Source organism: Diorhabda carinulata, chromosome 3, assembly GCF_026250575.1.
Source record: "Diorhabda carinulata isolate Delta chromosome 3, icDioCari1.1, whole genome shotgun sequence".
NCBI classification, from domain to species: Eukaryota; Metazoa; Arthropoda; class Insecta; order Coleoptera; family Chrysomelidae; genus Diorhabda; species Diorhabda carinulata.
Genome location: NC_079462.1, coordinates 35,557,191 through 35,582,885, shown reverse-complemented (window position 1 = coordinate 35,582,885; position 25,695 = coordinate 35,557,191). Strand labels below are relative to the sequence as shown.

At 29.7% G+C, this 25,695-nt stretch overlaps 5 protein-coding genes across 13 annotated transcripts; 1 reads left to right on the top strand and 4 right to left on the bottom strand.

Moving 5' to 3' along the window:
• Positions 1–7: 7 nt before the first annotated feature.
• Positions 8–5,055, bottom strand: LOC130892104 (integrator complex subunit 5). 2 transcript variants are annotated; one of them, XM_057797349.1, is made up of 15 exons: positions 4,808–4,908; positions 4,699–4,754; positions 4,454–4,646; positions 4,234–4,359; positions 3,434–3,669; positions 3,241–3,376; positions 3,094–3,173; positions 2,875–3,019; positions 2,666–2,821; positions 2,121–2,382; positions 1,371–1,615; positions 1,069–1,274; positions 724–1,011; positions 347–658; positions 8–288 (listed from the first exon to the last, which is right to left on the bottom strand). In XM_057797349.1, the coding sequence occupies exons 4-15, from the start codon at positions 4,331–4,333 to the stop codon at positions 61–63; spliced, it is 2,394 nt and encodes a 797-aa protein (XP_057653332.1). In that variant the 5' UTR covers positions 4,334–4,359; positions 4,454–4,646; positions 4,699–4,754; positions 4,808–4,908; the 3' UTR covers positions 8–60. The 2 variants fall into 2 exon arrangements, with proteins under 2 accessions (XP_057653332.1, XP_057653331.1); XM_057797348.1 differs by having other exon boundaries at positions 4,699–5,055.
• A 473-nt stretch (positions 5,056–5,528) lies between these two features.
• Positions 5,529–10,136, bottom strand: LOC130891385 (dynein axonemal intermediate chain 4-like). Of its 6 annotated transcripts, none has more exons than XM_057796097.1 (9): positions 9,199–10,136; positions 8,716–8,930; positions 8,605–8,643; positions 7,487–7,990; positions 6,727–7,136; positions 6,507–6,639; positions 6,211–6,399; positions 5,913–6,134; positions 5,529–5,808 (listed from the first exon to the last, which is right to left on the bottom strand). In XM_057796097.1, the coding sequence occupies exons 1-9, from the start codon at positions 9,429–9,431 to the stop codon at positions 5,642–5,644; spliced, it is 2,112 nt and encodes a 703-aa protein (XP_057652080.1). In that variant the 5' UTR covers positions 9,432–10,136; the 3' UTR covers positions 5,529–5,641. The 6 variants fall into 6 exon arrangements, with proteins under 6 accessions (XP_057652080.1, XP_057652081.1, XP_057652083.1 ...); XM_057796098.1 differs by having other exon boundaries at positions 8,605–8,930; positions 9,153–9,399; positions 9,473–10,136; XM_057796100.1 differs by having other exon boundaries at positions 8,605–8,930; positions 9,199–9,399; positions 9,473–10,136.
• On the top strand, positions 9,808–11,351 carry LOC130891387 (uncharacterized). 2 transcript variants are annotated; one of them, XM_057796104.1, is made up of 3 exons: positions 9,808–10,048; positions 10,335–10,536; positions 11,021–11,351. In XM_057796104.1, the coding sequence occupies exons 2-3, from the start codon at positions 10,365–10,367 to the stop codon at positions 11,284–11,286; spliced, it is 438 nt and encodes a 145-aa protein (XP_057652087.1). In that variant the 5' UTR covers positions 9,808–10,048; positions 10,335–10,364; the 3' UTR covers positions 11,287–11,351. The 2 variants fall into 2 exon arrangements, with proteins under 2 accessions (XP_057652087.1, XP_057652086.1); XM_057796103.1 differs by lacking the exon at positions 9,808–10,048 and having other exon boundaries at positions 10,179–10,536.
• A 548-nt stretch (positions 11,352–11,899) lies between these two features.
• Positions 11,900–17,012, bottom strand: LOC130891386 (G-protein coupled receptor 143-like). Its single transcript, XM_057796102.1, has 6 exons — positions 16,627–17,012; positions 16,155–16,266; positions 15,834–15,928; positions 15,569–15,747; positions 13,170–13,497; positions 11,900–12,290 (listed from the first exon to the last, which is right to left on the bottom strand). The coding sequence occupies exons 1-6, from the start codon at positions 16,774–16,776 to the stop codon at positions 12,072–12,074; spliced, it is 1,083 nt and encodes a 360-aa protein (XP_057652085.1). The 5' UTR covers positions 16,777–17,012; the 3' UTR covers positions 11,900–12,071.
• Positions 17,013–19,506: 2,494 nt separating this feature from the next.
• Positions 19,507–24,188, bottom strand: LOC130891643 (uncharacterized). Of its 2 annotated transcripts, XR_009058934.1 has the most exons (4): positions 23,468–24,188; positions 21,990–22,697; positions 20,749–21,927; positions 19,507–19,714 (listed from the first exon to the last, which is right to left on the bottom strand). XR_009058934.1 is itself a non-coding variant. In XM_057796492.1 (3 exons), exons 1-3 carry the CDS (start codon positions 23,491–23,493, stop codon positions 21,879–21,881), a joined length of 783 nt encoding a protein of 260 aa, XP_057652475.1. In that variant the 5' UTR covers positions 23,494–24,188; the 3' UTR covers positions 19,507–21,878. The 2 variants fall into 2 exon arrangements, 1 of the variants encoding a protein (XP_057652475.1); XM_057796492.1 differs by having other exon boundaries at positions 19,507–21,927.
• Positions 24,189–25,695: the final 1,507 nt, after the last annotated feature.

Below are 25,695 nucleotides of genomic sequence, written 5' to 3'. Positions count from 1 at the left end.
GCATTGATTTAAATAATAAATCTAATACTAAAATTATAAATTATATTCCAATCTAAACAATTAGGAATCATGTGAAGGTACATTAATAAACATCTGTGCATACATATGACCTAAAGACTTTATATTCCTCTGCATTATAATCCTTAGAGTATTTGTATAAATGTCCGGCGGTCTAGCGATGATGGGATCTCTCCAATGAACTCCATTAGAATCACAACCAAATAATGCGGGAGAGGGAATATGATCTCTCAAATAACACCAAACGCATTCTCTCAGAACAGCAACAATCTGAAAAACATAAATTAGGTAATCTGATAAATACAAACCATCTCAAAAGATAAGTTACCTCGAAAGACTTTAGATATGGTAAAACATCTCGGATACTAGACAGAGGAGGTGGTAGAAGTTGACCCAGTGCCATTATATCTATTAACTGAATTGTTGTGTACATTAAATTTTTATAATTTTCAGAATCGTCGTCTTTACTTTGTTCACCCATACTCTTCCACTGATTTATCAAAGTGGCCGTTAAAGCCCTTATTAATACCGAACAATAACAAACTGCTGGACGATAAACTGCTACAAAACTAAGTATATCCCAAAGGAGTGGTGTATTAGTAAAAAGTCTTCTAATAAATAAATCTCTTTCCATTGTTACCTAATTAGATAATAGAAATTTCATATGAATTTAAAAAATCGAATGCGGATTTATTAGTATTTTACCTTTGAAAATTCCTCCTCTGGCCACGGTAAACCGTTGTACATAACATCAGGACTCACAAATTGTACCAATAATAATGATAAAAGCGTCATACTATCCCAAGACATATCTGTATACTTGTGTTCATCTGGTAAAGCGCAACAAGCTTTGATGGCATTTATTAATTGAATCTTATTATGCGCTATTGTCTGAGAGGGAAGTGTGTCATAAGTTACAGACTTTCTTTTACCCGTACCGATTATACCACCATTGAAAACAGTAGAATGTTTTGTAAGAGGTATAGTTTTGCTCTAAAAATAAATTAATCTATTGTATTAAGAAGAAGTAATTACCCGTATTCAACATACAATTTTTTTATTTTGCTTCAGAAGCATTTTTTCATTGTCGTTATCTATCTCATTAATCTTAGCACCAAACAGAATATTATCACAACGAAATAAAGCTCTTTCCAATAGCTCTCTAAGAGCTAATACTTTAGCAACCTTAGAATATAAACACAATCGTTTAAGTATGTTGTTTACTTTTTTATATCCCTTCAACTTTGAAGCAGTACCTAAAAGTATGAATTAGTTAATTATCTCATTGCAGATTTGATATAAAAGTGATTAATAATATAATTTTGTACAAAAATATTTGTGTGTATTCTTACCATTGTCCTTACAACAGGCGAAGAAATAGTTTACAGTTGATTGAGTCAAATTTAAAACCACCGCTATTGGTGGATTGTATGAAGCATTTAATACAGGTATTTCCATGGTATCCAATATATCTGCTATAACATGCATATGCAATACTTCATTGCTCAATAAAGCAGTTAAATTTGTCAAGTTAGCTTCCAAAGATCTTGTAATTATTCTAGATTTCAAGATAGGAGCTTTGTCACTTTTTTCCCACCTTTAGTAATTAAGAAAAAACTTTATTAATACTACATTAAAAAACATATGTTTAATGACAAATAAATCATGTACAACCCAATACTGTTATTTTTAAAATCATGAAGGCTTGATCTATAAACTAAAGAATTCGATCAAAAATTGAAAATTACTGACATTCTATATAGCAAACATTCTTCAGGAATAACGAAAAAAATCAATCCACTACAAATAGAAACCACAGGTAAATATATTGGGATCCATTCTCAATTTTGGTTCAAGGATAATATCCCACAGTATAATATAGCGAGTGAAACATAGGAGCAAATATAAGACATGAGGACTTTAGGACTTGATTAAATTAAAATAAACGGTTGGCCTGCAAAGTCCCAGTTTTAATATAGAAAATAATGTTGGCGGCTACAATGTTACAATTAATGCTGAGATTTAAGATATACATTGAAAAAATTATTTAAAATGTGAGTATTAATGACAAAACAAGTTTATAAATAACAATATAATCTCACCTTAACAATTTCAAAAGATTATGCCACATTTGGGATAAATCTAAATTTTCTTCATTTGATGTACAAAACTTTTGAATATTACGATTTAATATTTGTTCAACTACAACAGAAAAATGTCCTCCTTTTTCTGAATAGGGCAACGCTGTTTTGTCAATAAGATCATTTGTTAAAATTTTTAACAGTAAAATCAACTGGTTATCAGTAGTAGATGATTTCAATAAACTTTGAATGATTGTTATCAACAATGATGGGTAAAGATGACCTGAAATGAGTGAATATTAAATATAAATAGATCATTATAAAATAAAATTTAGGATTTGGAGATTTTCAATATACATTTCAATAGAAAAAGAAATAATATAAATAATTGCAATATCTTAGACCTTTTACTACATCAACACTCGTAATAATAATGTCTAATTTGCTTCAAATTAATTCAATTCAATTCAACAAGCAAATAATTCTAAATTTCCTTTGATCAAAATCTATGAAAAACATTTTTGTGAAGCGCTCAAAAAGTACTACAATTAATTTTACTAACCTACCTAATAGTACAACAATTTGTGCGGCAGTATCGGATATAACTTTTTCCGTACTCAGTAGCATCTGTACCAATTCTGTACTTTCCTTTGACAAAGACTGAATAAGACCAACTGCATTGTTATGTCTAACAGATTCCTCCATTTCTTGTAATACAATCGCTAAAATAAGACATAATTTCAATTTTACCACAGATTTTATGTTGACAACTTACTAAGAAGATCTTTGGTTTTATCTACTATTTCATTTTTAATCTCTTCATTTGTTTTAATATTGTCTATTAATATGCATTGAAACATGAGCTTTATTAGCTGAATACCATTATTCTCACAACGAAGGATTAAAGATGTCACTAATTCCTACGACACAACGAAAATTTTTGCTAACAGATTTCACTTAACAAAAAAAATATTTTCTCAATTATATAATGTACCTCTAGAGCTTCTGGTGTTCCAAAATATTTACACCAATTTTCAACAAAATAATACAGCCTCACAATAACATCTACCGTCACTAAAAAAACAATAATATTTATTAATACATAAATTCAAGATAAATACATGAATAAATAAATACTTACAAAAATTTCTAATATCAATACAAATTGAAGAAAGCAATGTTGATGACAGATATATTAGTTGTAGAATATATGGCACAGTCGCTTTTTTCTGTAATCTTTCTATATCTGTGTCTTGTAATGTTTCCCTAAGGCTCCACTAAAATAATGATTACATTAATGTATGAAAATATAATATAGCAATGGCAAAACTTACAACAAACATATCCAAAATTGCTTTTCTAATATCTTCTACGTGGCTACCGGCTAAATGGCCTAATATACCAACAACAGACTTTAATTTTGGTGCATTACATTCTTGATCATAGGATTTATTTTGGCAGAAATCTTTCAGACCAACAGACAATACTCTTGTTATCACTGTATTGGGAAAACAACTACCAACATGAGCGACAACCCAATCAAAATGTGGCGAATGTTTCACAGAAGTATCTACAAGTATTTTGAAACAACTGTTCAATAAAAATCTTTTTATAAAGAATATGAAAAACTTTTGCGAGATATTACAGCATTGGATGTTCAAGTTAATGATATTTTAGAGTTGAGTCTCTTGAATTTTATAATAGTTATTTCCAACATTGGATAACATCAATTGAATATTATTATTAAATTAAAGCAAGTGACCATCACCAAGTAATTAACAGGTGCACAAAATAAAATATCGAACATAATAATGTTACAAAGTCAATGGAAAATTATTAATTAAAAATAATATGAAATATTATTTTGATTAAGTTTGTAGAAGGTTACATTTGCTATTATTTTACTCTGTGATTTTTCATTCAAAGTTATTAAATATTTCAATTTCATTTCCTAGTATGGAAATAATCATACTACACTTGTTTACAGATTTAACAGTATTTTACAATATATGGACAATTTTCATTTTTCCATCACCCATTATATAATATAAACCAAGTTTAAGTTTTTTGCATTCCATTTTTTATTACATCAATAATCAAACAACAATGTAACAATCAACCAATTATTGCATACCTAAAAGCGCACTAATACATGCTTCTGTATTAGAATGGATGAGACTAGATAAACATTTTGTATTGATATCCATCAATGTTCTAGTTCCTCTACAGCTCATCCATAATTGTAAAGTTTCATTTAAATCTAAAAAAAAATAATTTTGTTTATGAGAACATTTTTTTACTCAATCAAATGGATACTTTTAATATATAACAACACAAATTAAATATAACAGTACTTGATGAAAAATGTGCTCTCCCAGAATATTTGCTGGAAATTTCCCCAAGTAATTCTAATGACCACGAACTTATCAAAGGTGCCCAAGCAACTGGATTATCAGCAATTAAAGTCGAAAGAACTGAATGTATATCTGATACTATCAATTCATCATCTTCTGAAGAAAGCGGCGCTTTTCCTGTATTTATTTCAGTCTAAAATAATATAAGATAGAATATACCTTTATATTTCGATGTTGTTGTTTACCTCAAGAGCTTGTACATATATTTTTGCCGCGTTTTCAAAGACGCTACAAAGATATTCTAAAACAGCTATTTTAGTAGAAGGTAGGCATTTTAAAAGAATGAGTGCTGACTTAGTCAAATCAATTTCATTACATAGTTCTTTCTTCGTAACACCTTTTAAGAAAAAATTCAATTCATTCATCAAGTCTTGTTGTGGCGCAGTTCTAACTACGGTAGTTATATTATTCTGCGACATTTAGATAATATTCACTATAGCTTGATAACTATAAAAATAATATTATCGGCGATATTTTTTCATTTCTAACCATAAAATTTGTTATTATTTATTCTGTCAACGTTTTGGATACTTTTGTCAAATATTTAAGTTTAATTTAGGCATATGTTAGCGTAAGGCTTTTACTAATTTTAATACGTTTTCTATTAGTAGCTTTTAAAAGAGAAATTATTGAAAATATGAATTGTAAAAAAGAGCTATGATTAGTTAGAAGTTTTGTAGAAAGTGTAGTTACCGCTAATTCTTCAATCAAAAGCGACCTGGTAAAATTGGGTTTAACTTACTTGTACTATTAGTGCAGAATTTTGCTCGATAAACTTTTACTTGACGTCATTATAGAATCGATTCCAACAAAGTGTAAGAATTAATATGGATATGGTTTGTCACTATTATTTATGTTTAATTATGGGTACTTGTCTTTATTTTAGGTCTCATTTGATAGATTTTGAAACATCTAAAGACCAAAATATGACGAAACGTCAATTTTTTACATATTTCAAAATCTAATTTTCATTCAGAAATACGTAAGAGTCTAAGAAAACTAAAAACATCATGAGTACCTACTTTTATACAATTTTATTAAAAATAAGTACATATAAGTAAATATATATCCAAAATATTGTTTTGTTTCGAGTTTAGATCATTAGTAAACAATAATTCCAATTACTTCTTAAATTTCATCGTGAGCCATTCTTCGCAATTTTTTGATATTGGCTAATAAATAAGGTTCCGTTACCAAGGCTCTTGATAAAGATTCAAAAAGTAAATTTTCTTGAAAAAACGGTTCAAATGGCATATCTTCTAAACAGAAAACATGTACATTTCCATCTACATCACCTGTAAAAAAAACATTAATCAAATATAGGGTGTAGTGGCAAAAGTGTCTTATTAAATTTCATAATGATTATTAATGTTTAAATAACAAAACTTGTTATATTCACCTACAACTAGACACCTTCCAGTTTCAGTAAACTGTACTGTAGTACATCGCGCATTCGAAGGCAAACGCGTTATTGATTGGGGTTCGTATACCTTTCTTTGGAGATCCCATACTTCTATATATTGTGCACGAATTGTTACCAATATTGTGGAATGTGTAGGACTCCAATCAAGACCTTGAACGCTTTGTAAGCCGGCAAACGATAAAATCGGTTCCGCCATTCCTAAAAAAAAAACAATTGTAGAAAAAATAACTTTTACGAATTTTCTCTCTACGCGATTTAATTTTGATTAAAGTACCTTCTGCCCAAATCCTTGTATGCCAATCGTCACCACAAGTGGCGCTAATCTGTTTAAAAAAAGGGGAAAATTTCATTTCATGTACCGAACCTTCGTGGGCAAGAAATAAATCCAAATGTTGACTCAGATAATTCAAAGAACATTTGTGAATAGTTCCTTCGTTAGTTCCAACGAAGTAGATGCTGGGATCTGAAAAGGTATACAGGGTGGGTGTATATACATATTGAAAAACTGATTATACTTGTCAATACATAAATAGAAGAACAATTATATTGCAAAATATGAATATAACAAACCTAACGGGTGTGGCCTAACAAATAGAGCCGCGGAATATCTGGACACAGGGATTGTTAGACTAGTACATTTCTTCATTGCATCGTAACCTTTAAGTTTTCCATCTGCTTTCCCCACTCTCATAAGTTGGGACATCTACGAAATCGAACATTGTTAGTTTTTATTCTACCAAAAAACTTTAGGAATCAAGTGTTCAAAAAATTGATAAACCTCTATTCTCACCTCCAATTTTCTTTGAACAGAATATGCACAGATTCTTCCATCATCAAACGTAACCATAACAAGTTCTTCATCTCTCTTCTCATTTCTACCAAATTGCCAAATAATACTCCAAACTGGTTCAAAAGTAGGAACGTTTTCTCCTATTATTGTTATGTCTCTACTTGAGATGTTTAAAACCTTAACAGAACCGTTATAAAATCCTACAGCCAGCAGAACTGGATTACTATTCGAAAAATGCAAAGCGGTTATTGGCTCTTTGAATACGTATTTTCTTTCGGGCTGAACTGGATTTTTTATATTCCATATTAAAACTAGTCCGGTTATGTTGTCGTGAAAAAAGAATTTTCCGTATCCTACGGCCAACAGATCTTTGTTTCTAGGGTTCCAGTTGAATGAATTCACCGATTTACCTTTAGAAAATGTACACTTGGATTAATTTACAAGATATATTCCGCTACTTATTAACAGGATCATCTCAATCATTATCAATTTCATTTGACGAAGCTGGAGTGTATATATAGTAAAATGTTGAATTGATAACTTTTACATTAGAAGAAAATAACTGTAACTAATAAGTCAGTTTGCAAAATTCATTTAAACAGAGTTAAAGTAGTAAAGAATTTTTCGAATAATTTGATATCTATTTGATACAATTATTTACTATTTTATTACACATTTAGGTTGGAGGAGGAAACATATTCCTATAAGCGAACTCGGTACACATACAAACACCCTGTATAATATTTATATCTAGGTATACCTGTAGTATCGGCATTACTGAACGTCCATAATAAATCTAATCTATAATTGAATTCAATATTTTCCCTAAATGGATCAGGAACAGTCAACCCCCTAAATATTTTCTGTTGTTCATTATAACAATTGTTTGCCAACAGTCTTTCAGTAACACAAACAGCTTCTTGAAATCTGGGATTTTTTATCAATTTACTCATTTGTTTCTCATCAACAGATAGTTTGTAACTATCAATAGACGATTCCTCGTCAATTTTACGATGGCCTATGTCGCTGTCTTCAGACTCATCACTCTCTTCAGTTTCACTTTGAACGTCTTGAAAAGTATCGTACATGTCCCAAGCAGATGCAAAAGCGGTACCAACTAGTGTTTTCGTTCTTAAGCAAGAAGTGTTTCTAGTTTTCATTACTAGAGGAACAGTCTGAGTTTCTGCATTTAGTACTTTTCTGTTTTTTCCTTTTCCAACCGTTAAATAATCATATAATTCATTATCTTCTTCCACCATATTACCTGAAGCCAATAAAAACAAACTTTAAAAAACATTCTAAAATGTATTACCGAAGGATTTTAATAGATTCCAGTATGAATATACTTAAAGGCGTTTTATGATGGTTGATACCATTTATACTTTGTCATAGTACATTCAACAAACATAGTACAAACATTCAAACAATCAATAGAAACTTCTGACTATATTAATTTATTAATTCCCTTTGAGAAACCCCTTCTTGGTCATATTACTTTATCATGGATTTGTCATAAATATTATTGAAAGCTTTAATCCCCATTGGTATACAGATGTATTTTATTGCCTTTTCTTTTTCTATACCCAATAAAATTAGGATAGTTTCTTAATACATATACCTAATAGGTAGATATACAAAGAAATTTTCCTTTATCAAATATTGTTGTGAATCACGACTCAGCCTTTCCTGTAATGTAATCAGTTAATTGTTATTTCAGGCAGTTGCTCAAGAGTTAATCTCATATGTAGTTAGTTAGATTTATGTTATGTTATCCGTTTTATTTTTTTCATATTTAATAGAAAAAGAGCCACTAAATCTCAATTTATAGCCCTACATCAAATGATATCTAGTCGAATCATCAATGAAATAAAAACTAACCTTCATCTGTATCTTTAATGGCCGTGCAGCTTGGCATATCTAATAAGAAAAAAGTGGAAGTCTCTTTTAAAATCAAACTTATTGTTGTGGGAATTTGTTTCATTGTTATACTTAGTTTATGATCGTCACTGACTACTGATTCTGTTGGTGCAACTTCGATTTGGCTATCCTGCGCCATAAAAATGTCAAAGTAATAGTTGCTGGTTTCGTAAGGAATACTTCCTCTAATTTGTACAGAACTATGCTGATGTTGTCGTTCAATGTCATGTTTGAATCTTACAGTAGATTGAGACTTGTAAATTTGTATAGACATGCTCTCTGATGCTCTAAAAAATCATTATTTCATTCAATTATAAATGAAATAATTATATTTAATTTATTATGTAAAACAATTAAAAAAAAAAACAAGCAAAGCACATTAAAACATATTCGGATTTTTCAAATTGAAAAGAGAGTATAGATACACCACATTATACTACAGTTACATAGTTTTAAATGAAAAAATTGCAGCTTATATATCTTAAACGAATTAAGAAATAGATATATACCTACGTGCTTTACTTAGTTTTAATGGTACATTTAAGGAATTTTTACTTATAATCTGAGTAGCGATCTCGATCTCCAATATCAAATACGCTGATTTGTCTCTCTCTGCCTCCTGCATAAATTTCTGGACTCAAAGGTTTGGGAGTTACATCTTTACCTTCATAAGTTATAGCAAGATCTTGAAGTGTTTTTTGTCTTGTTACCACTAAAATTGGTTTTCTACCAAGATACCTTTTTTTTGCCTGTAATCTTTGAGAATATTGTGGTATGCTATTATCCATTTTCAAATGATATCTATTATTATTATTAAAAAGTTTCTTACCTGCTTGATTGTCCCGAATTATATAGAAATCATGTTCAAATGAAAGACATTTTGTTTGATCAATAAGACATTAATCATAAATACATATCATGTCAAATTAGAATACATTTATTACAGTCATAATTAATTTCTAGTATAAATATTAGTATGAAATTATTAATAGTCGATTTTATATTATACAAAAAGGATTTTTATGTTTAAATTATATTTTTATCGGTCTCTATTAGGTACACTGTTAAAATCTAAAGCGACTGTTTACCATCATAACTTTTTAGCTGGTTAATACAAGATACACGACCACAAAAAGAAAAAAAGTAGATATTGTTCAAAATAATGAAAATGCCTTGTAAAACATGAACATATTACAAATCTAATTTCGATAAGATATAAAAGCTTTCACATCACATTGAACAAATACAAGAAATATCATATTTTCTATACACAGACTATTTTGGTTGTAGTGAGGAAATAGGATTCTTTCCGAGTTGAATTGAGCCTGGTGTTCAGAAAATTAGATTGGTGCGAAGAATTTTTCAACGAATATCCTATAAATGCAATAATTATTCCAAGCATTCCGTATGTATTGATTATTTTAATAAGTATTTTATTAATTTATTCATGAATAGGTTTCAAATTTCAGAAAAGCAACTGAATATAATAATATTAACGCCTCTCGATAGGTTAATTCTATCAAATTACTCTTTATTGGAATTTACATTATATATATATATATATATATATAAACACTATTGTTAAAAGATAATTGTTATTCCGACTGGATGTTACAGTATAAAATTAAGGAAGTATATAAAACCGGTTTTAAGCAATTCTCTCATATTATACAAGCGATTTTTATTCATAGTTGGCTTTTGACGAGATTATTGTGAATAACATGAAGATTCTCACAGTTTTGTTGTTATTGTTTTGCCATGTTTGGTGCAAACCTCCTACGTGTGAACAAATTCATATAGATAATAATGAGTTGACTGGACAATGCTGTCTTTTTATCAAAGGAGGCGTATATGACAAACAAAGATCAATACAAGATTTTGTGAATAGTTTAGGTAAGCCTCAAATCTTTTTTATACATGGAATAAATTTAGTTAAAAATGAATGTAAATGTGAAGTTAAATTATGTTTTTATGTTTACTGATTATGTAAAATTATAAATAAAATGCTCCTTTAAATTAATTCATAAAGAGTTGGTGAGAATTAATCTTAAATATAGTATTCTCTTCATAGATACTTGATCAATTTGATTTCACACTGATATAAAGTATTTCTACTTTTAATTGATACTAAGAATATTGTTTAGGAAAGGAAGCAATATATTGAGCACATTTTTTTCGAATTTCATGTTTTTTCTACTTCTGGCCATAACATCGGCCAAGACAATTTTGATTTGCCGGAGATAAATGCAAATCGAAATCAGAATATTTCATTTATTTTTTTGGGAAATGAGAATTACTGTTAATATGTTTCTAATTTCAAGAAAAATATGTGTTATTTAATACGATAACTACTAATTATTCCTGTATTTGTCATCAGATTCGTTTAGTACCAAAACGAAGAACGTCGAAAAAATAATATATCCAGACGATGACGTTAGACAATGGAAACCTAACAAAAACAATAGAAATATGAAAATTATACCACCTGTTGATTCAGCTACCACTCAAAAACCAATGCATAGCGAAGAAAACAATAATAAAAATGTTAGTTTAGCAAGAAGAGTTAATGTAGATGTTCCAGTCACTTGCACTCAAGGAAAGAGAAAAGATGCCGATGGAGAATGTGTAACGGAATTTCAATAATTAAATACGACTGCTTCTAATTGTTAATAATTATATATACAATAAAATATCTTTTATTTATTTCAGATCATTCCTATATTATTAATCCCTATGTAAAAAATGAGGATCGTCAAATATTTTTACTGGTATCTACTCGATTAAAGTTTTTTTTAATTTATGATTTTTATTTATAAAAATCAACAACTTGAAAACTTGTAACAACCTAATAATTGATTGTTATTATAATACACAAACGTTTTTATTTGTTAGAATAATAACTGAACTAGCCTTGTATTTGGGAATTTTCTGTTGACATTATTTTTTATTTCAAAGAAAAACTAGTCGCCGTATCATCATTTTAATCTACTCGAGGTCTTAGTTAATTAACATTCAGTAATCGTATAAAACAATGCAATAAAATTTTAAGCTATAAATAAAACTGACGATTACAATAATACATTATCGCATACGGTAGATAAATCTTAGAATTGACATGTTAGTGATTATACTAGGAGTTGTCTTAACTTACAGAAGTAGCTCATAAAAGATGATTACGATAACCTCGCCGATATTACTTCGTTCTGGACTGTTTAGTAGTTCGCGTTGTACATCTGACTTACAATGTAAAGACACCTTTAGCTTCTTAACACATTTAATGAATTTTAAATTGATACATCGAAACTATATTACTTTTATATAAAAATTTAAACTTTAATAAATACGCTATATTTCAAATATATCAGTCGATAATATTGACTTTAAACACTGAATGAATTTTACCATCTATTTACCAATTTACCAACATTTTATACGCTTTTATATAAATTAACACTATTTGTAGGCGTATTATATAATAATGGATACAATTCTTCTCTATAAGAAGACGATTTCGAACTGGAGCTACTTTTGACATCATCCGCGCGTGCTTCTAAATGACGCCAAGGTAATATTACTCTTTCAGTACCGCTGCTCCATCTTCTGTACACAATGCAATTAAATACGGCTTGAAGGGGATTTACAAAAGCCTAAAAAATTAGGGGATTTAATCTTAAAATCCTTCATATATTGGTATTATTCTTTATCGTCCTGTTGTCCTACAAAGTAGCTCTTATTTTTATGGATACTACGTTCCCAGCAGTATTTCTACTTGCTAATGAAGTTTTGGAAATCAATTATGTTTCCTTTATGTCACTTTGCTAAGAATTATAACCACCAACAATAAACTAGTTTTTCCAACTTGAAAATATGAAATTAAACTCAATTCTTGAGTCTAGCCTGGTATATAACCTACCTCCAAATTATTGGAAAGGGAGCTCCTATACATTATTATGATAGGAACCTTCTTTTCTGCATTTTTGGCATATTACCATATAGAAGGAAAATCGTTCAAGACGAAAAATGATTGTTATTGAGTACAAAATGCAAGACTCGGAGTGCATTTATTCACATCAACGTCTGTCTTTTATCTTATATATTAAAAAAATTGATGATTTCCATTCAGAGTCCGTTCAGGCGTTCTACCCAACCGATTTGCTTGATTTTTTCTTTCAATGTAAGGTATTGATGCACAGATCAGCCATCAACCATCGGATTTCATCTAATTTTCACCATTCTCAAGTTATACTCAAATGCGATTTCCCCCTGTACATTACTTACGGGAGTTTTTCACATACACACGTTCTATCCTCAATATCTCGGGTTCTAATATAGCTACAGAGTTCGTTCTTTTCTATTATAATGATTTCTGATACTTATTTAATGGAAATATTATATAAAGCCTATTATCTATTGGATACGAGCCTCCTGTAGTTTTTACAGATATAAATTTCACTTATTCTATTTAGAATTTTTGAAATAATAATTTCGATAGCTAGAGAAAGAGAAAATTTGTTTCAGTTACTTACCATAAGATACCAAAAAGATATAACAACTTTAACAGGAAGGTGGAACCATAAAGCCCACAGTAAAATACCATTTATTATGTTAGGTATCCAACAAATGTAAAATACTATATTTATCACGAAAAATTTGATTTTTATTGATTTTATCATATCTCTTTCTTTCAATGTGAATTGTCCCGATGCGCTAGTTATTATTCTTTCCATGTCCTTAGTAGATGATACGTATAGGCAAGGATTTGCCATCATTACCGTAGCGATTGGGACATACGTGGCAATATAATTGGGAAGTACTCGAAGTAGCGTGTCTCCAAAACTTAATCTACCGTGACAACTGAAATTATTAAAATTTAATCAAGGACAAATCGGTCAATAATTACATCATATTCATAACATCCGATAAAAGTGATAAGTAAATCTGTTTCTTACATATTCTGTAATTTATAGACAATACAGTCTTTCTGTAATTAATTTTGAAATAAATTTGTTTTTCAATTCCAATTATCTATGATAATTGAATTAACTTATTTTGCGATATATTCAATTGAAACATGGTTTAATTAATTTTTTTCACCTCCGCTAATTCAGCATTAAATTTATGTCCTTAATGAGTTATACCATTGTATAAAGAATAGGATAGGTTAGGTTAACCTTATGCGGATATCATTTGACGAGGTGAACGCCACCAATAAATGGCAGCGGAGAGTTCTACGTGTTTTCTTAGCTTTGGTTGCCGAATTACCCCAATAACAGATGGCGCCAAAATTATTTAAATATTTAATAAAATTATTTAAAATACTACATTTTTGGGGTTTTACAGTCGTCTTAACGGAGATTCAGGTTGTTTAGTAGATTTTGTCCATTTCTTTCTGTGGTCAAAATCAAGAGCTACTTTGTATATATTTTCTTGCTAACACTTAGTCCAAATGGGTCGGGTACTGGTTATAAAAAAAATAATTTCCAGAAAACAAAAATATTATAATGTGAATAATGTTCCGAAGCAACTCTATCATGCTTTTTAACAAACATTTTGAGAATTTGAAAAAGTTTTAGAATTACAATCAATTCACTCAATTCGTTGGCCATTCAAATTTCCCGCTAACAATGTTGTAGCTGTAAAATGCACAAGGAATATATACAGGACCGCACTAATTGTAGTTTCTGATAATTTTTTCAAACGCTCAGTCTATAATTGTTATAATTATACTAAAACTTTGAGTGTTTTATTTAGTTATTAAAAATGAAGGATGCAATTACCTCCGAGCAAAAATCCGTGATTCCTGACGTTTATGCCAAAATCCAACATTTTTTTTATTTACATTCATTTATTTCAATTTATCTTTCTATTGTAAAGATTCCTATAGAAAAAAAAGTAAAATCGGCAACAATGTACTGTCGGTTCGAATTTCGAAGATAAAGAAAACTTCACATTCAGTTGGGATCTTTCCAAAAAAATTTAGTTTATTTCAGATGGCACTAAGCTACGGGTCATTTTTATGAAGAACGAGCGTAAAAGTAACTAGGTGGCGTGCAAAATCGGCTCAAATACTATCCTATTCTTTATACAATGGTTATACTATCATACTCTCTGAATTATTCTATTTTGAAACTATTGCCTTCAATCGAATGCCTTATCGAAGTCAATAAAGGCTAATTAAAATGATATTTCGTATTCTTTTATTCAGCTGATAATCTTTATATCATTGTAATGAAGCTACTCGTAAACCCACGCTATTCTCTCGGTTGTGCAGCATCTAGTTAATTTTGTATTATATTGTTAATAATTTTTATAAATATTTTGTATACTACTGGTAGAAAGCTTATTAAACGGTCGTTTCTGATGTCTGTGAGTCTTTTATAACAACTTAACCGAATCTATCCTAAAATTTTACATATTTCAAATTTAAAATACATTTGAATAGCAACAAGATTAAACAACCTCCATATTTATGTCAAGTGTCATTTTGAACATTATATTTTGAATCGCATGAATTCAATCATTCATACAAAATTTCAAGACACTACAATTCTCTGTTCAATTCGATAAACTAAGTAATTTTTAATATTCTTATACTTTTAATACATTATACATATTTTTAAATTGAGTTCCAGATGATGAATACAAATGTATTTGAAAACTCGAAATATATATCAAGAATAAGGAAAAAAACTAATAACGGTATAATCAACCAAAAAAATTGAAAACTTCAAAGATCGCGTTTTATAGGTCCATCCAGTATATACATTTATTAAATTCGTTAGTTCTAGCATTTGAATCATTTCTGAGAATAAATAAAACAAATATAAAACATAATGCTGCCAACATATTACATTGAAATATACTTTACAATTGGTTAACAATTTTTATTCCATATAAACATGTATCTTTAATATAAATTTCTTACTTTGCATCTGGTGTATACAACAACATTAAACCTATTGCTGTCAAGAAAGCGGGTATGATCCAAGATGCCAAATGGAATAGTTTTAAGGGACTTTCCTTCTGTGTTAAAATAAGTCTCATATCTATAGCATAACACAAGGTCCAAACCCAAGTTGCAGTGTAGAAATATTGAGTGAAAGCCTTAAAATATTTTTGTTGCCATTAATAAAATTAATATAACCTCTATTAATTGTTTAAATATTCTCAACAGAATTTATGCTACTTACCGAAGACAGAGCACAAAATATGACACTTTCGCCATCCTTAGATGAAGGCATTATGTTTCTTAAACTAATCCATACCGTCGATCGAGTCATTACACCTAATTAATATAAAAATAAATCAATTTCACACAGGAAACAATGAGGAAATAATCATATTTCCAAAAAATATGAGTTGCAGTTGTTTTTGAAAAACTGAAAACGAACTGTAAACAACATCTATTGGAAAATACATTTGTGACGAAGCATTATTTATAGAAATGCGATTTACAATATGAAGATTAAATTATGTCCAAAAAGTTTTGTGTTTATGCAGTTCAAACTAACCTACAGATGCTAAAAGATCGGCCACAGCTAACCAGACAATGATATTGCGTCCTCTTTTAGCAGAAAAAGATAGCCATCTGTGGTTTTGTGTAAATTCTTCTCTAGGTAAAATCTAAAAAATGTCCTATTTCAATAACACATGCCTATAATAAATTAATGTAGAAAGTTTTGTGTTTATTATTGACAAAAATTATATTCAAGATTAAAAGATAAATTAATAAAAAGACAAAATAGGGCATCAAAAACATATCATTTATAATTTGGACAAAAAAATGATACATAATATATTATACCATTATTTAACAGTTGTAAATTTTAAATATTTCCACTATTTACACCACCTTTTATTACTAATTTATGTTTATTTATTACATATTTTCTTTTATGTATAAAATTTGTAAGTTTAGACTATAAATGTATTTCGATACGTCACTGTCTTGCTTAAACAAGTAAATAAAAGCAAAAAATTTACCTGATAAAAAGCTCCAATTATTCCTAAAGCTGATGAAAATAAACAAATACTGTTGTAAATTTCCGTGTTGAATTCTTCCATAATCATAACAGCCATATCAGTTCCGTTACCATGATAACAACAAAACGTTTGAATTGTAGGATCTGCCATTTTTGGATTATTTACCGATAAACTACTTTACTCGCGAACATATTTTGGAAGCCATAAAGTTGCAGTTACCGGAATGAAATACACTTCACTACTATAATATTAGAGTATAGATGTATGTATCTAGGTGTAATATATATCGTACGATATTCCGTATCACATTTCTCGAACGAATTCGATTACACCTTTTGAGAAAATTTCAAACTTATTTTATGTTATCACTGTCTGCAGTAAAAGATCACGTACGGGGTCATATTTCTTAAGAGAAATTTAATTTTGGTGATAATTAGATAATTATTTTTTCGACTCATCAACATATTATCGTAACTTTTTATGAAAAGATATTTACGACGATTAAATTTATTGGAATCTACTTATTTTGAATTTTCAAAAATTTGAAGGAGGAATGAAACAGGGAATTTTGTATCTTTAAATTTAGATAATCGTATGAAGGTTAATTTTATAAAAAGGGGATGATATAATGTCGTTTTACAACGAACCAAGCGAATTAACTTGTAATAAAGTTCAATCAAACCGAAACCAAACGAGCTTAAGTCTTTGGCGCTTTCTATTATGGTTAAAAAATCGATATTAAGCTAATTTCACTCAAATTTCGGAAGAAACTTTAAAATCTCTCATCAAAACAGAGAATTAGATACTAATTAAGTGGAATTAATTGATAACTTTTTAGCTTTGATGGTACAACCAAATTTATTGAGAAACGTTATTTATACATAAACTACAATAAAATATATAATATAGACATATATAAAAATCGACGGAAATACTTATATTGAGCAGTTTCTTGAATTTCAAATTATTTAGCAATATATAGCTTTAATATTGATGTACGAACATTTTTAAATTAATTATTAATTAATTTTTAAATGTGAAATTAACTTTAAAATTTTATCCGTCTCAAATTTCTATTGGTTTTCAGTAATGGAAAATGTCTATAAAGCAAACCACCTTGAATCGGCGAACCAATCGATTTAGCGGAATAACAATAACTGTCAACTGTAACTATTCCATGCCAATTGTCAATAGCAATTGTTCCGTGTCAGTTATCATTAACAGTCCTTGTTTTATACTAGCAGTTATCGTATCAGCTGTCAATAACAGTTGATCAGTACCAGCCATTGATAACCGTTAATTTCATGTAACAGTTATAATATATAAAAAATAACTATCTAACAACAAATCAATAAAAGCAGTTTTATGTCAGTTGTCAATTCCAGTCATTTTTCTGTGCCAGCTGTCAACAGCAGTTGTTTTATACTGGTTGTTACTAGCTATTGCTCCATGTAAAACACAATTTTTGGTTGGATAATGTTTAAGGTAGAAAATTGATATATTTTGCACATATAAAGAGAGTTGCTTCGAAGAAAGGTTTCAGTCAAACGTTGTAGCTCGATTTCGAAGGATAATTTGTGTAAGAATATTTTTAAATATTGAATTAAGTGCAGTATTATCAAAATTTTAAATTAGAATTCATTCTTTATAGATTTTTTGACCCATCCGTCTCATTTATTAGTAATTGGTAATGATTTTAAAGCAAATCATTAGTTGATGATTTAATTACTATCGAACTTTTTACAGTCAAAAGTTTTTAATTTCATGCCAATAACATATCTTCAATACTCAGGTTCTACTTTATCTGTGGTTATTTTATGCAACAATTGTTCTGTACCAACTGACAATAACAAATGAGAACAGCTATTGTTCTGTACCAGTTATCGATAGCATCTGTTGTTCTGTGTCAATTGTCAACAAAAAGTGTTCAGTCACAGTTTTTTGGCTAAAGGAAAAAATAAATCAACTAAAGCGATTTTGATAATATTAAAAATAAAGAATAATGCTCCAGATGAACCTAAAAGTATGAATTGTATTTTTAATGCTTTATTTTGATAGTTACTTTAAATTTTAATGTAATATTCCGTGAATTAGATGTTTGGAAATGAATATATTTGCGTTTGAATCGACAAGTCGATGTGTTTACCTTGAAAAAAGTTTTTATATTCTTATGGGTTCAGATTTTAGAAAATTTTCCATTCTACTAACTTGTATCGGTGTATTTAAGACGACCCAAGATTTATTGGCTCTATTGATGAGTATTGGAATGTGAAAAACTGCTACCTCCACAGAGGTTTGAAGGTAATTTGACGCACGAATGTTAATTAATTAAAACGACAACTAGTTCACTCCGCAGTTATAATAGACTCCGTTTCTCAGGACGTCTTCGGAAAAAATTAAGCCTTTTGGTGTCATGTTTTGTGTTCTTGCACCTACTTCGCAAGTATGCAAAATTTAAATTTATTTGATTAAAGTGAGAAAAAACGGAATTCAAAGATTCCGTTACACTCTGTCCCAGTGGTTCCAGCAAATATAATAGCATACATGGTATAAAATTATTTTAGCATCAGTTCTAAGAAATTGTGTTTAATTTCAAAGCAATTTGATGTTTTTAAGTAACTCTTTTATTACATAGATAGATAACTATCTTTATACAATTGAAGCTAATGTAAATCTCGATTAGTTTCAAATGATACGACTAGTTCTCTTTGAAGTTTGAGTATTCCGATAGCAACTAATTATTAAGTGTTTAAAAAGTTAATATAGATTAAGCAGTTGCCTAGATTTTACCTTGCCATGCTCAAAGTATTTCAAATATTAGAAATTCTCACATTCTAATTCTCTATGTACCGATAAGTAATATAAATAAAAAAACAAAAATAATTTGCAGCGTTTATTTTCAACACAAATTTGATTATGTTTGATTAATCAAATATTTCTTGACACTCTCCATTTTCATCTCTCTTATATCCTTCTTTGCACTTATTTGGTATATCAACAATATTTTTTCCTAATTTAGTAGGTCCCTCGTCATTACTTTTTGTTTCTTGGGTATCGCTGGGTAGTTGTCTAACCTTTTCTTCGCTTTCTGAAATGATAGTAGAAGGTTCTGATGAAAATAATTCATAATAACCTTATATATAAATATAGCACAAAACAAACATTTCTGTTTAATGGGAAAAAAATTATTCTCAAATATTAATTTAATCAAAAAATAATAATTCTAGCGTAATGGATTCAAGAAAATTAAAATTTGCAATGAAAACTTGCGAGTTCATACATTTAAAGTTAATTATTTCTGTTCCACAGCGACTGGAAAAATCCGTTTGAAAATTTACTAACATGGGCTAAGGTAGAACAATTAAAAAAGAAATATCATTTTAGATGAGAGGTAGGTTAGGTTAGGTCAGATTGATAGTTTTCGATGCAAAAAGAATGTGTTGTGAACGCACCTCGTATATATGTATATTTCTTTCGTGTTATGAATCTGTTCGCCGTATATACTGAATTTTGTTACCGTGGCAACAAGCCGTATTATGGTTTCTATTTTTAGACCTTTTTTTTGTCTAGTCGACCAACGCTGGGCCGTAAGATAAATAGAAAAAGAAATGTAACACTTGCTTTTTGGCCTTGGTAGTGTGCGTGTGATTATTATTGCGCTACTATCTTATAATAATATTTATATTTTATGTATTTTGGTTGATGTCAATTAGCAAGAGTATATAAATGTTTTAGTTTCAATGTACAATTTAGTTAAACAGTAAATACAGTCCACTACTTATTGGTTTATAGTTTAATGATGTAGTAAAGGTGAATAAGAAGAAAGTTTAGTGTTTTATTTGCCATTACAAATGAACTAAAAAATAACGTAATCAGGAATCTCCTGTACATAATGACTATATAACTATTCTTTATTTATAGCCGATTCTAAGGGTAGCTATAAGAACGAAGGAAAATCCTTCGGATGATTTGTATGATTCGTCTCTTTTTCAATCAATTTAAAGTAGTATTTTATTCATAATTCAAACCTTAGTCACATCAGCTTATTACACGAATACAAAACATTTGTTCTTGCTCTTCCAATTAATTTATAATATACTAAACAAAATTTTTGAATCTTACCGATCCCAGAAGCTTGTGCGTGAGCATCCCCTACCATAAAGAGGCAGTAAAAAGAGACTACCAAAAGAATTGGGAAAATCTGCATATTTTCTTGTTAACTAGCAATTACGATCTATTACGACTATCAAGTATTATTAAAAATCGGTTTTATATACTGCCTCAACTTGACACGTAACATCCACTCTAAATTAAACAATTATTTTCCAACAATGGTCAATAAATTTAGTTAGTTCTAAAACAATATTGAACTAAACTGATAAATTTTATTATTACCACTTTGAAAAATGCACTTTCTGCTGAGAATTTATGTATTTAGCCGCCGCTCTTCGATAATCGTGTGAAAAAAAAACAACGTTTAATATGAAATACCACTTCATAAACGATGAATGTAGTGTAGAAATTTTGCTAAATTTCAAATTAAAAGGATGTAATGTTAGCTGTCCGAAAATGCCATATGCGCGAGGTAATATTGTGGCTAAAGTATTTAACCAAATTAAAAAAAACACTTGCATATTGCAGCGAAAACAATGCTCTATGCCGAAGCAAAGACCGATTAGCAAAAAACAAAAAAAAACAGATTTACAAACCACCGCACAGTATGTCTCAAATATGAGCGCGCACATCACTGAAATGTAAAAGAATGTACATAAAAACACTGCTTCGGAGTGAATTGAAACTTTGCAGTCATCAACTGAAAAACATAAAATGTTGAACAATGAGGTCACAATTTAACCCCTACGAACGGATGTTTATGTAAAGAAGGTTGCCTAGTCACAGGCGTTGAGCCCAATTTTCATTAGTATCGGTATAAGTGTTTATTATCGGGGCGGAGTCTGCTACACTGTAAATTGCATGGTCGGAAAAAATATTGTTCAGCATACGCAATTACGTGAACAATAATGTATGGGATATTACTCCATTAATAGAGGATGCGGTTCTAAAATATATTAGGTATCTTAAACAACAAAATATCAGATACAGAAAAAATAAATTTCATAAGGTATCAATAGATTTATAACAGAACAAATACTTATAAATATTTTCTCATCTTCTAAGATCCTTAATACGTCTTTTGTTAATATGTTGCTGATTGATGATTTCTGGTAACAAACATTTGAAATAAAACTTCTCTAGATGCTTACACATTTTTTGGTCCCAGAAGTTGTCATCTCGAAATATCTAAAAAAAAAACAATTATGGTAAGTATTAGTTATAATAATATACTTACTGGATAAACTTACAATTTCAGACTCAATTCCAATAGGTGTCCCCAAACAATAAAAATACAATAACGACGTTGTGTTATATGGAGCTGCCCTTGTACTTGATAAAAGTAATTGCTGCTACGTTTTAAAAACATACGTCCTTCCCGAAGTTCTGCAAATTTAATAATTTGTTTTTGGATGGCGTCTATAGGTGTCGTTTTAGCTGCTGAATAAGGACACTTCACCTCAATAATGCCGTTATCTCCTATTAGACCATCAGGTGTAGCTGCCAAATAGGGATTTTCAGCATCAACGAATAAACCGCATTCAACACTTCGAAATCCCTGACGATATTCACTCACTATTTCTAAATTCTCATTTCTACAATTGAAGATGTCTACATGTTTAAAGTTTATAATGTCATTGAAAAAATTTTTCACTTTGAATTGTAACTTTTTTTGAGGTCCTTGCAGTAGGGTGGGGGTATGTAAACTTTCTCGCTGTTTTGGAACACCATCTTCTATCTGCAAATACGTGGAGCTTGTTGACGCAACTTCGACTCGTACGTCATCTCTAAAAGGTAGTGGTGTAGCACTACTACTACTACTACTAGCTGCAACTTCTTCTCGTACATCCTGGTGTGGTGGTGAAGCACTACTAGTAGTACTTGGAATGTTTATTTCTTCTGTAGCCACGTTTATCGGTCTGGGAGTTACATTTTCGCCACAAAGTAACTGCCTTGTCCTGCAATTAAGTGAGTGGAATGTACTTACTGTATTGTTTTTATTCAGTTAAAATACATTAAAGAAATTTTTTCGGAATCATTTCCGTAAACACATCATAACAAGAAAAGTGGTATTATATGTATAACTGAATAAATAAACTTATAAAACAGGTGTTATACCAAATCTGACATATGTATCAAACTTGGCGTTAAATTTTTGTTGTAAAAGTATTAAATTTATTTAATTTTACTTCAACTGCATTCAGTATTTATACAATTATTCAATTCATGTAAATTAACATAATTCAATTAATCCCAAACACATTTTTCCAAATCATTTGGAATCTGATTTAATTCGTACCAATTCAAATGCAATAATTTTCAGAATTCAGATTCAATTCTTACGAACTCAAGGTCAATCTTTACCACTTCAAATGAAATCTTTACTAATTTTAATTCAATGTTAACAATTCGAAAAAGTTCCACCGTTGCATAAAAATTTACTTCATTTCAATTCTTTGTAATCTAATTAAAAGCAGTTCATTGCAATGCAATAATAATTCTTTTTCCGAAGTGATAATGAATGAATCTCTTTGTGATTGTACCAACCAATTCTTCAGTTCTTAGACCCCCGTTTACAGTTTTTTGGAAATGATTACGAAAACTTATATTCAAAAGTTGATAAACAAGTGCACCTGCAAACCTCGCCTTCGGCTCGGTTTTTGACACTTTGCGCTCGGTTTGCAAAAGAGATCACTTATTTATTTTAGTTTGAAGCACTTTCACCTACCTTTTGCTATCACGAATTTTTTTCATTCTCTGACGTAACTTTGCTTGCGTCCATTGCCAGGAGTTAAATTGGTGTTGTATTTTGGCATATTTGCTTGAATAAGTCTCGCCACACAAATAAAGTCAAATTCACTTTTGTGTTTTTTGCACTGCACTGCACTGAACTGTAAGATAATTTCGTGAAAATGCTAGAATGAAAAGACGTGTTCTCAAGACAAAGTTCACTAAACGACTGTCCCTTATAAAACAAGGTCAAAATCTCTCCACTTTATGCGGGGAGTTTGTTTATATTACGTAAAACACTTCATCTCTTATCATTATAGCTTTGGTTCTCACCCAAGTGCTTTCACCAAAATCGTGCATCCGACTAAACAACCGGCCACGCTTCCCTTCGCGTTGATTTTACAAACATTCAACGTCCACTTTTATTCGCAATTTATCGGGTTTATATTGTTAATAGTAACGGACACCGATGGGAAATAAAAAACTGTTTAATAGTATTAAATTAATAGTTAAAATTAGTAGTGTGAAACTATATGTACCTAGATAATTAGAAATATCAATATTTTTAAACTAAGTAAATATTAATTTTTGTTTTCTATCCAGTCTGTTTAGGCACCACCCTGATATTTTCAGTATATCTATTTAAGGAGTGATCTTCGGCATTTCTAAATTACTCACTTCTGTGAGTAATTATTAATAACAGTGTAAGGGACAGTCGCGCGCAACAAAATTGAGTCGAACATCTGTATTTCAGTTAAAAGTGTCTCTACGTCGTCTCATGTCTTTAGCTACACAACGCTCATTTACACTTTAGAGCGGTATCTCTTTCCGAACTTTCGTTGTGCAGTCGACGAAAATATTCTGTTACGTAGATAGATAGCAATTATTATTATACAATCGAAGCTAATTTGAATCTCGAATAGTTTCAAATTATACGGCAACTAATTCTCTTTGTGTATTCAAACATACCCAAAAAATATCGATCAAGTGAAGACGCTCATAGGATTTGAAACTATTACATTCTAATTCTCTATGTACCGATAAATAATATAGGGGTGGGCTAAAATAAATAGAAATAATTTGCAGCGTTTATTTTCAACACAAATCTTGATTATGTTTGATTAATCAAATACTACTTGACACACTCCATCATAATCTTTCATTTGTCCTTTTGGGCACGGATTATTATTTCTTACTAATTTAGTAGGGCCCTCGTCATTTACTTTTGTTTCTTGGGTATCGCTGGGTAGTTGTCTAACCTTTTCTTCGCTTTCTGAAATAATAGAAGGTTCTGATGAAAATAATTCATAATAACCTTATATATAAATATAGCACAAAACAAACATTTCTGTTTAATGGGAAAAAAATTATTCTCAAATATTAATTTAATCAAAAAATAATAATTCTAGCGTAATGGATTCAAGAAAATTAAAATTTGCAATGAAAACTTGCGAGTTCATACATTTAAAGTTAATTATTTCTGTTCCACAGCGACTGGAAAAATCCGTTTGAAAATTTACTAACATGGGCTAAGGTAGAACAATTAAAAAAGAAATATCATTTTAGATGAGAGGTAGGTTAGGTTAGGTCAGATTGATAGTTTTCGATGCAAAAAGAATGTGTTGTGAACGCACCTCGTATATATGTATATTTCTTTCGTGTTATGAATCTGTTCGCCGTATATACTGAATTTTGTTACCGTGGCAACAAGCCGTATTATGGTTTCTATTTTTAGACCTTTTTTTTGTCTAGTCGACCAACGCTGGGCCGTAAGATAAATAGAAAAAGAAATGTAACACTTGCTTTTTGGCCTTGGTAGTGTGCGTGTGATTATTATTGCGCTACTATCTTATAATAATATTTATATTTTATGTATTTTGGTTGATGTCAATTAGCAAGAGTATGTAAATGTTTTAGTTTCAATGTACAATTTAGTTAAACAGTAAATACAGTCCACTACTTATTGGTTTATAGTTTAATGATGTAGTAAAGGTGAATAAGAAGAAAGTTTAGTGTTTTATTTGCCATTACAAATGAACTAAAAAATAACGTAATCAGGAATCTCCTGTACATAATGACTATATAACTATTCTTTATTTATAGCCGATTCTAAGGGTAGCTATAAGAACGAAGGAAAATCCTTCGGATGATTTGTATGATTCGTCTCTTTTTCAATCAATTTAAAGCAGTATTTTATTCATAATTCAAACCTTAGTCACATCAGCT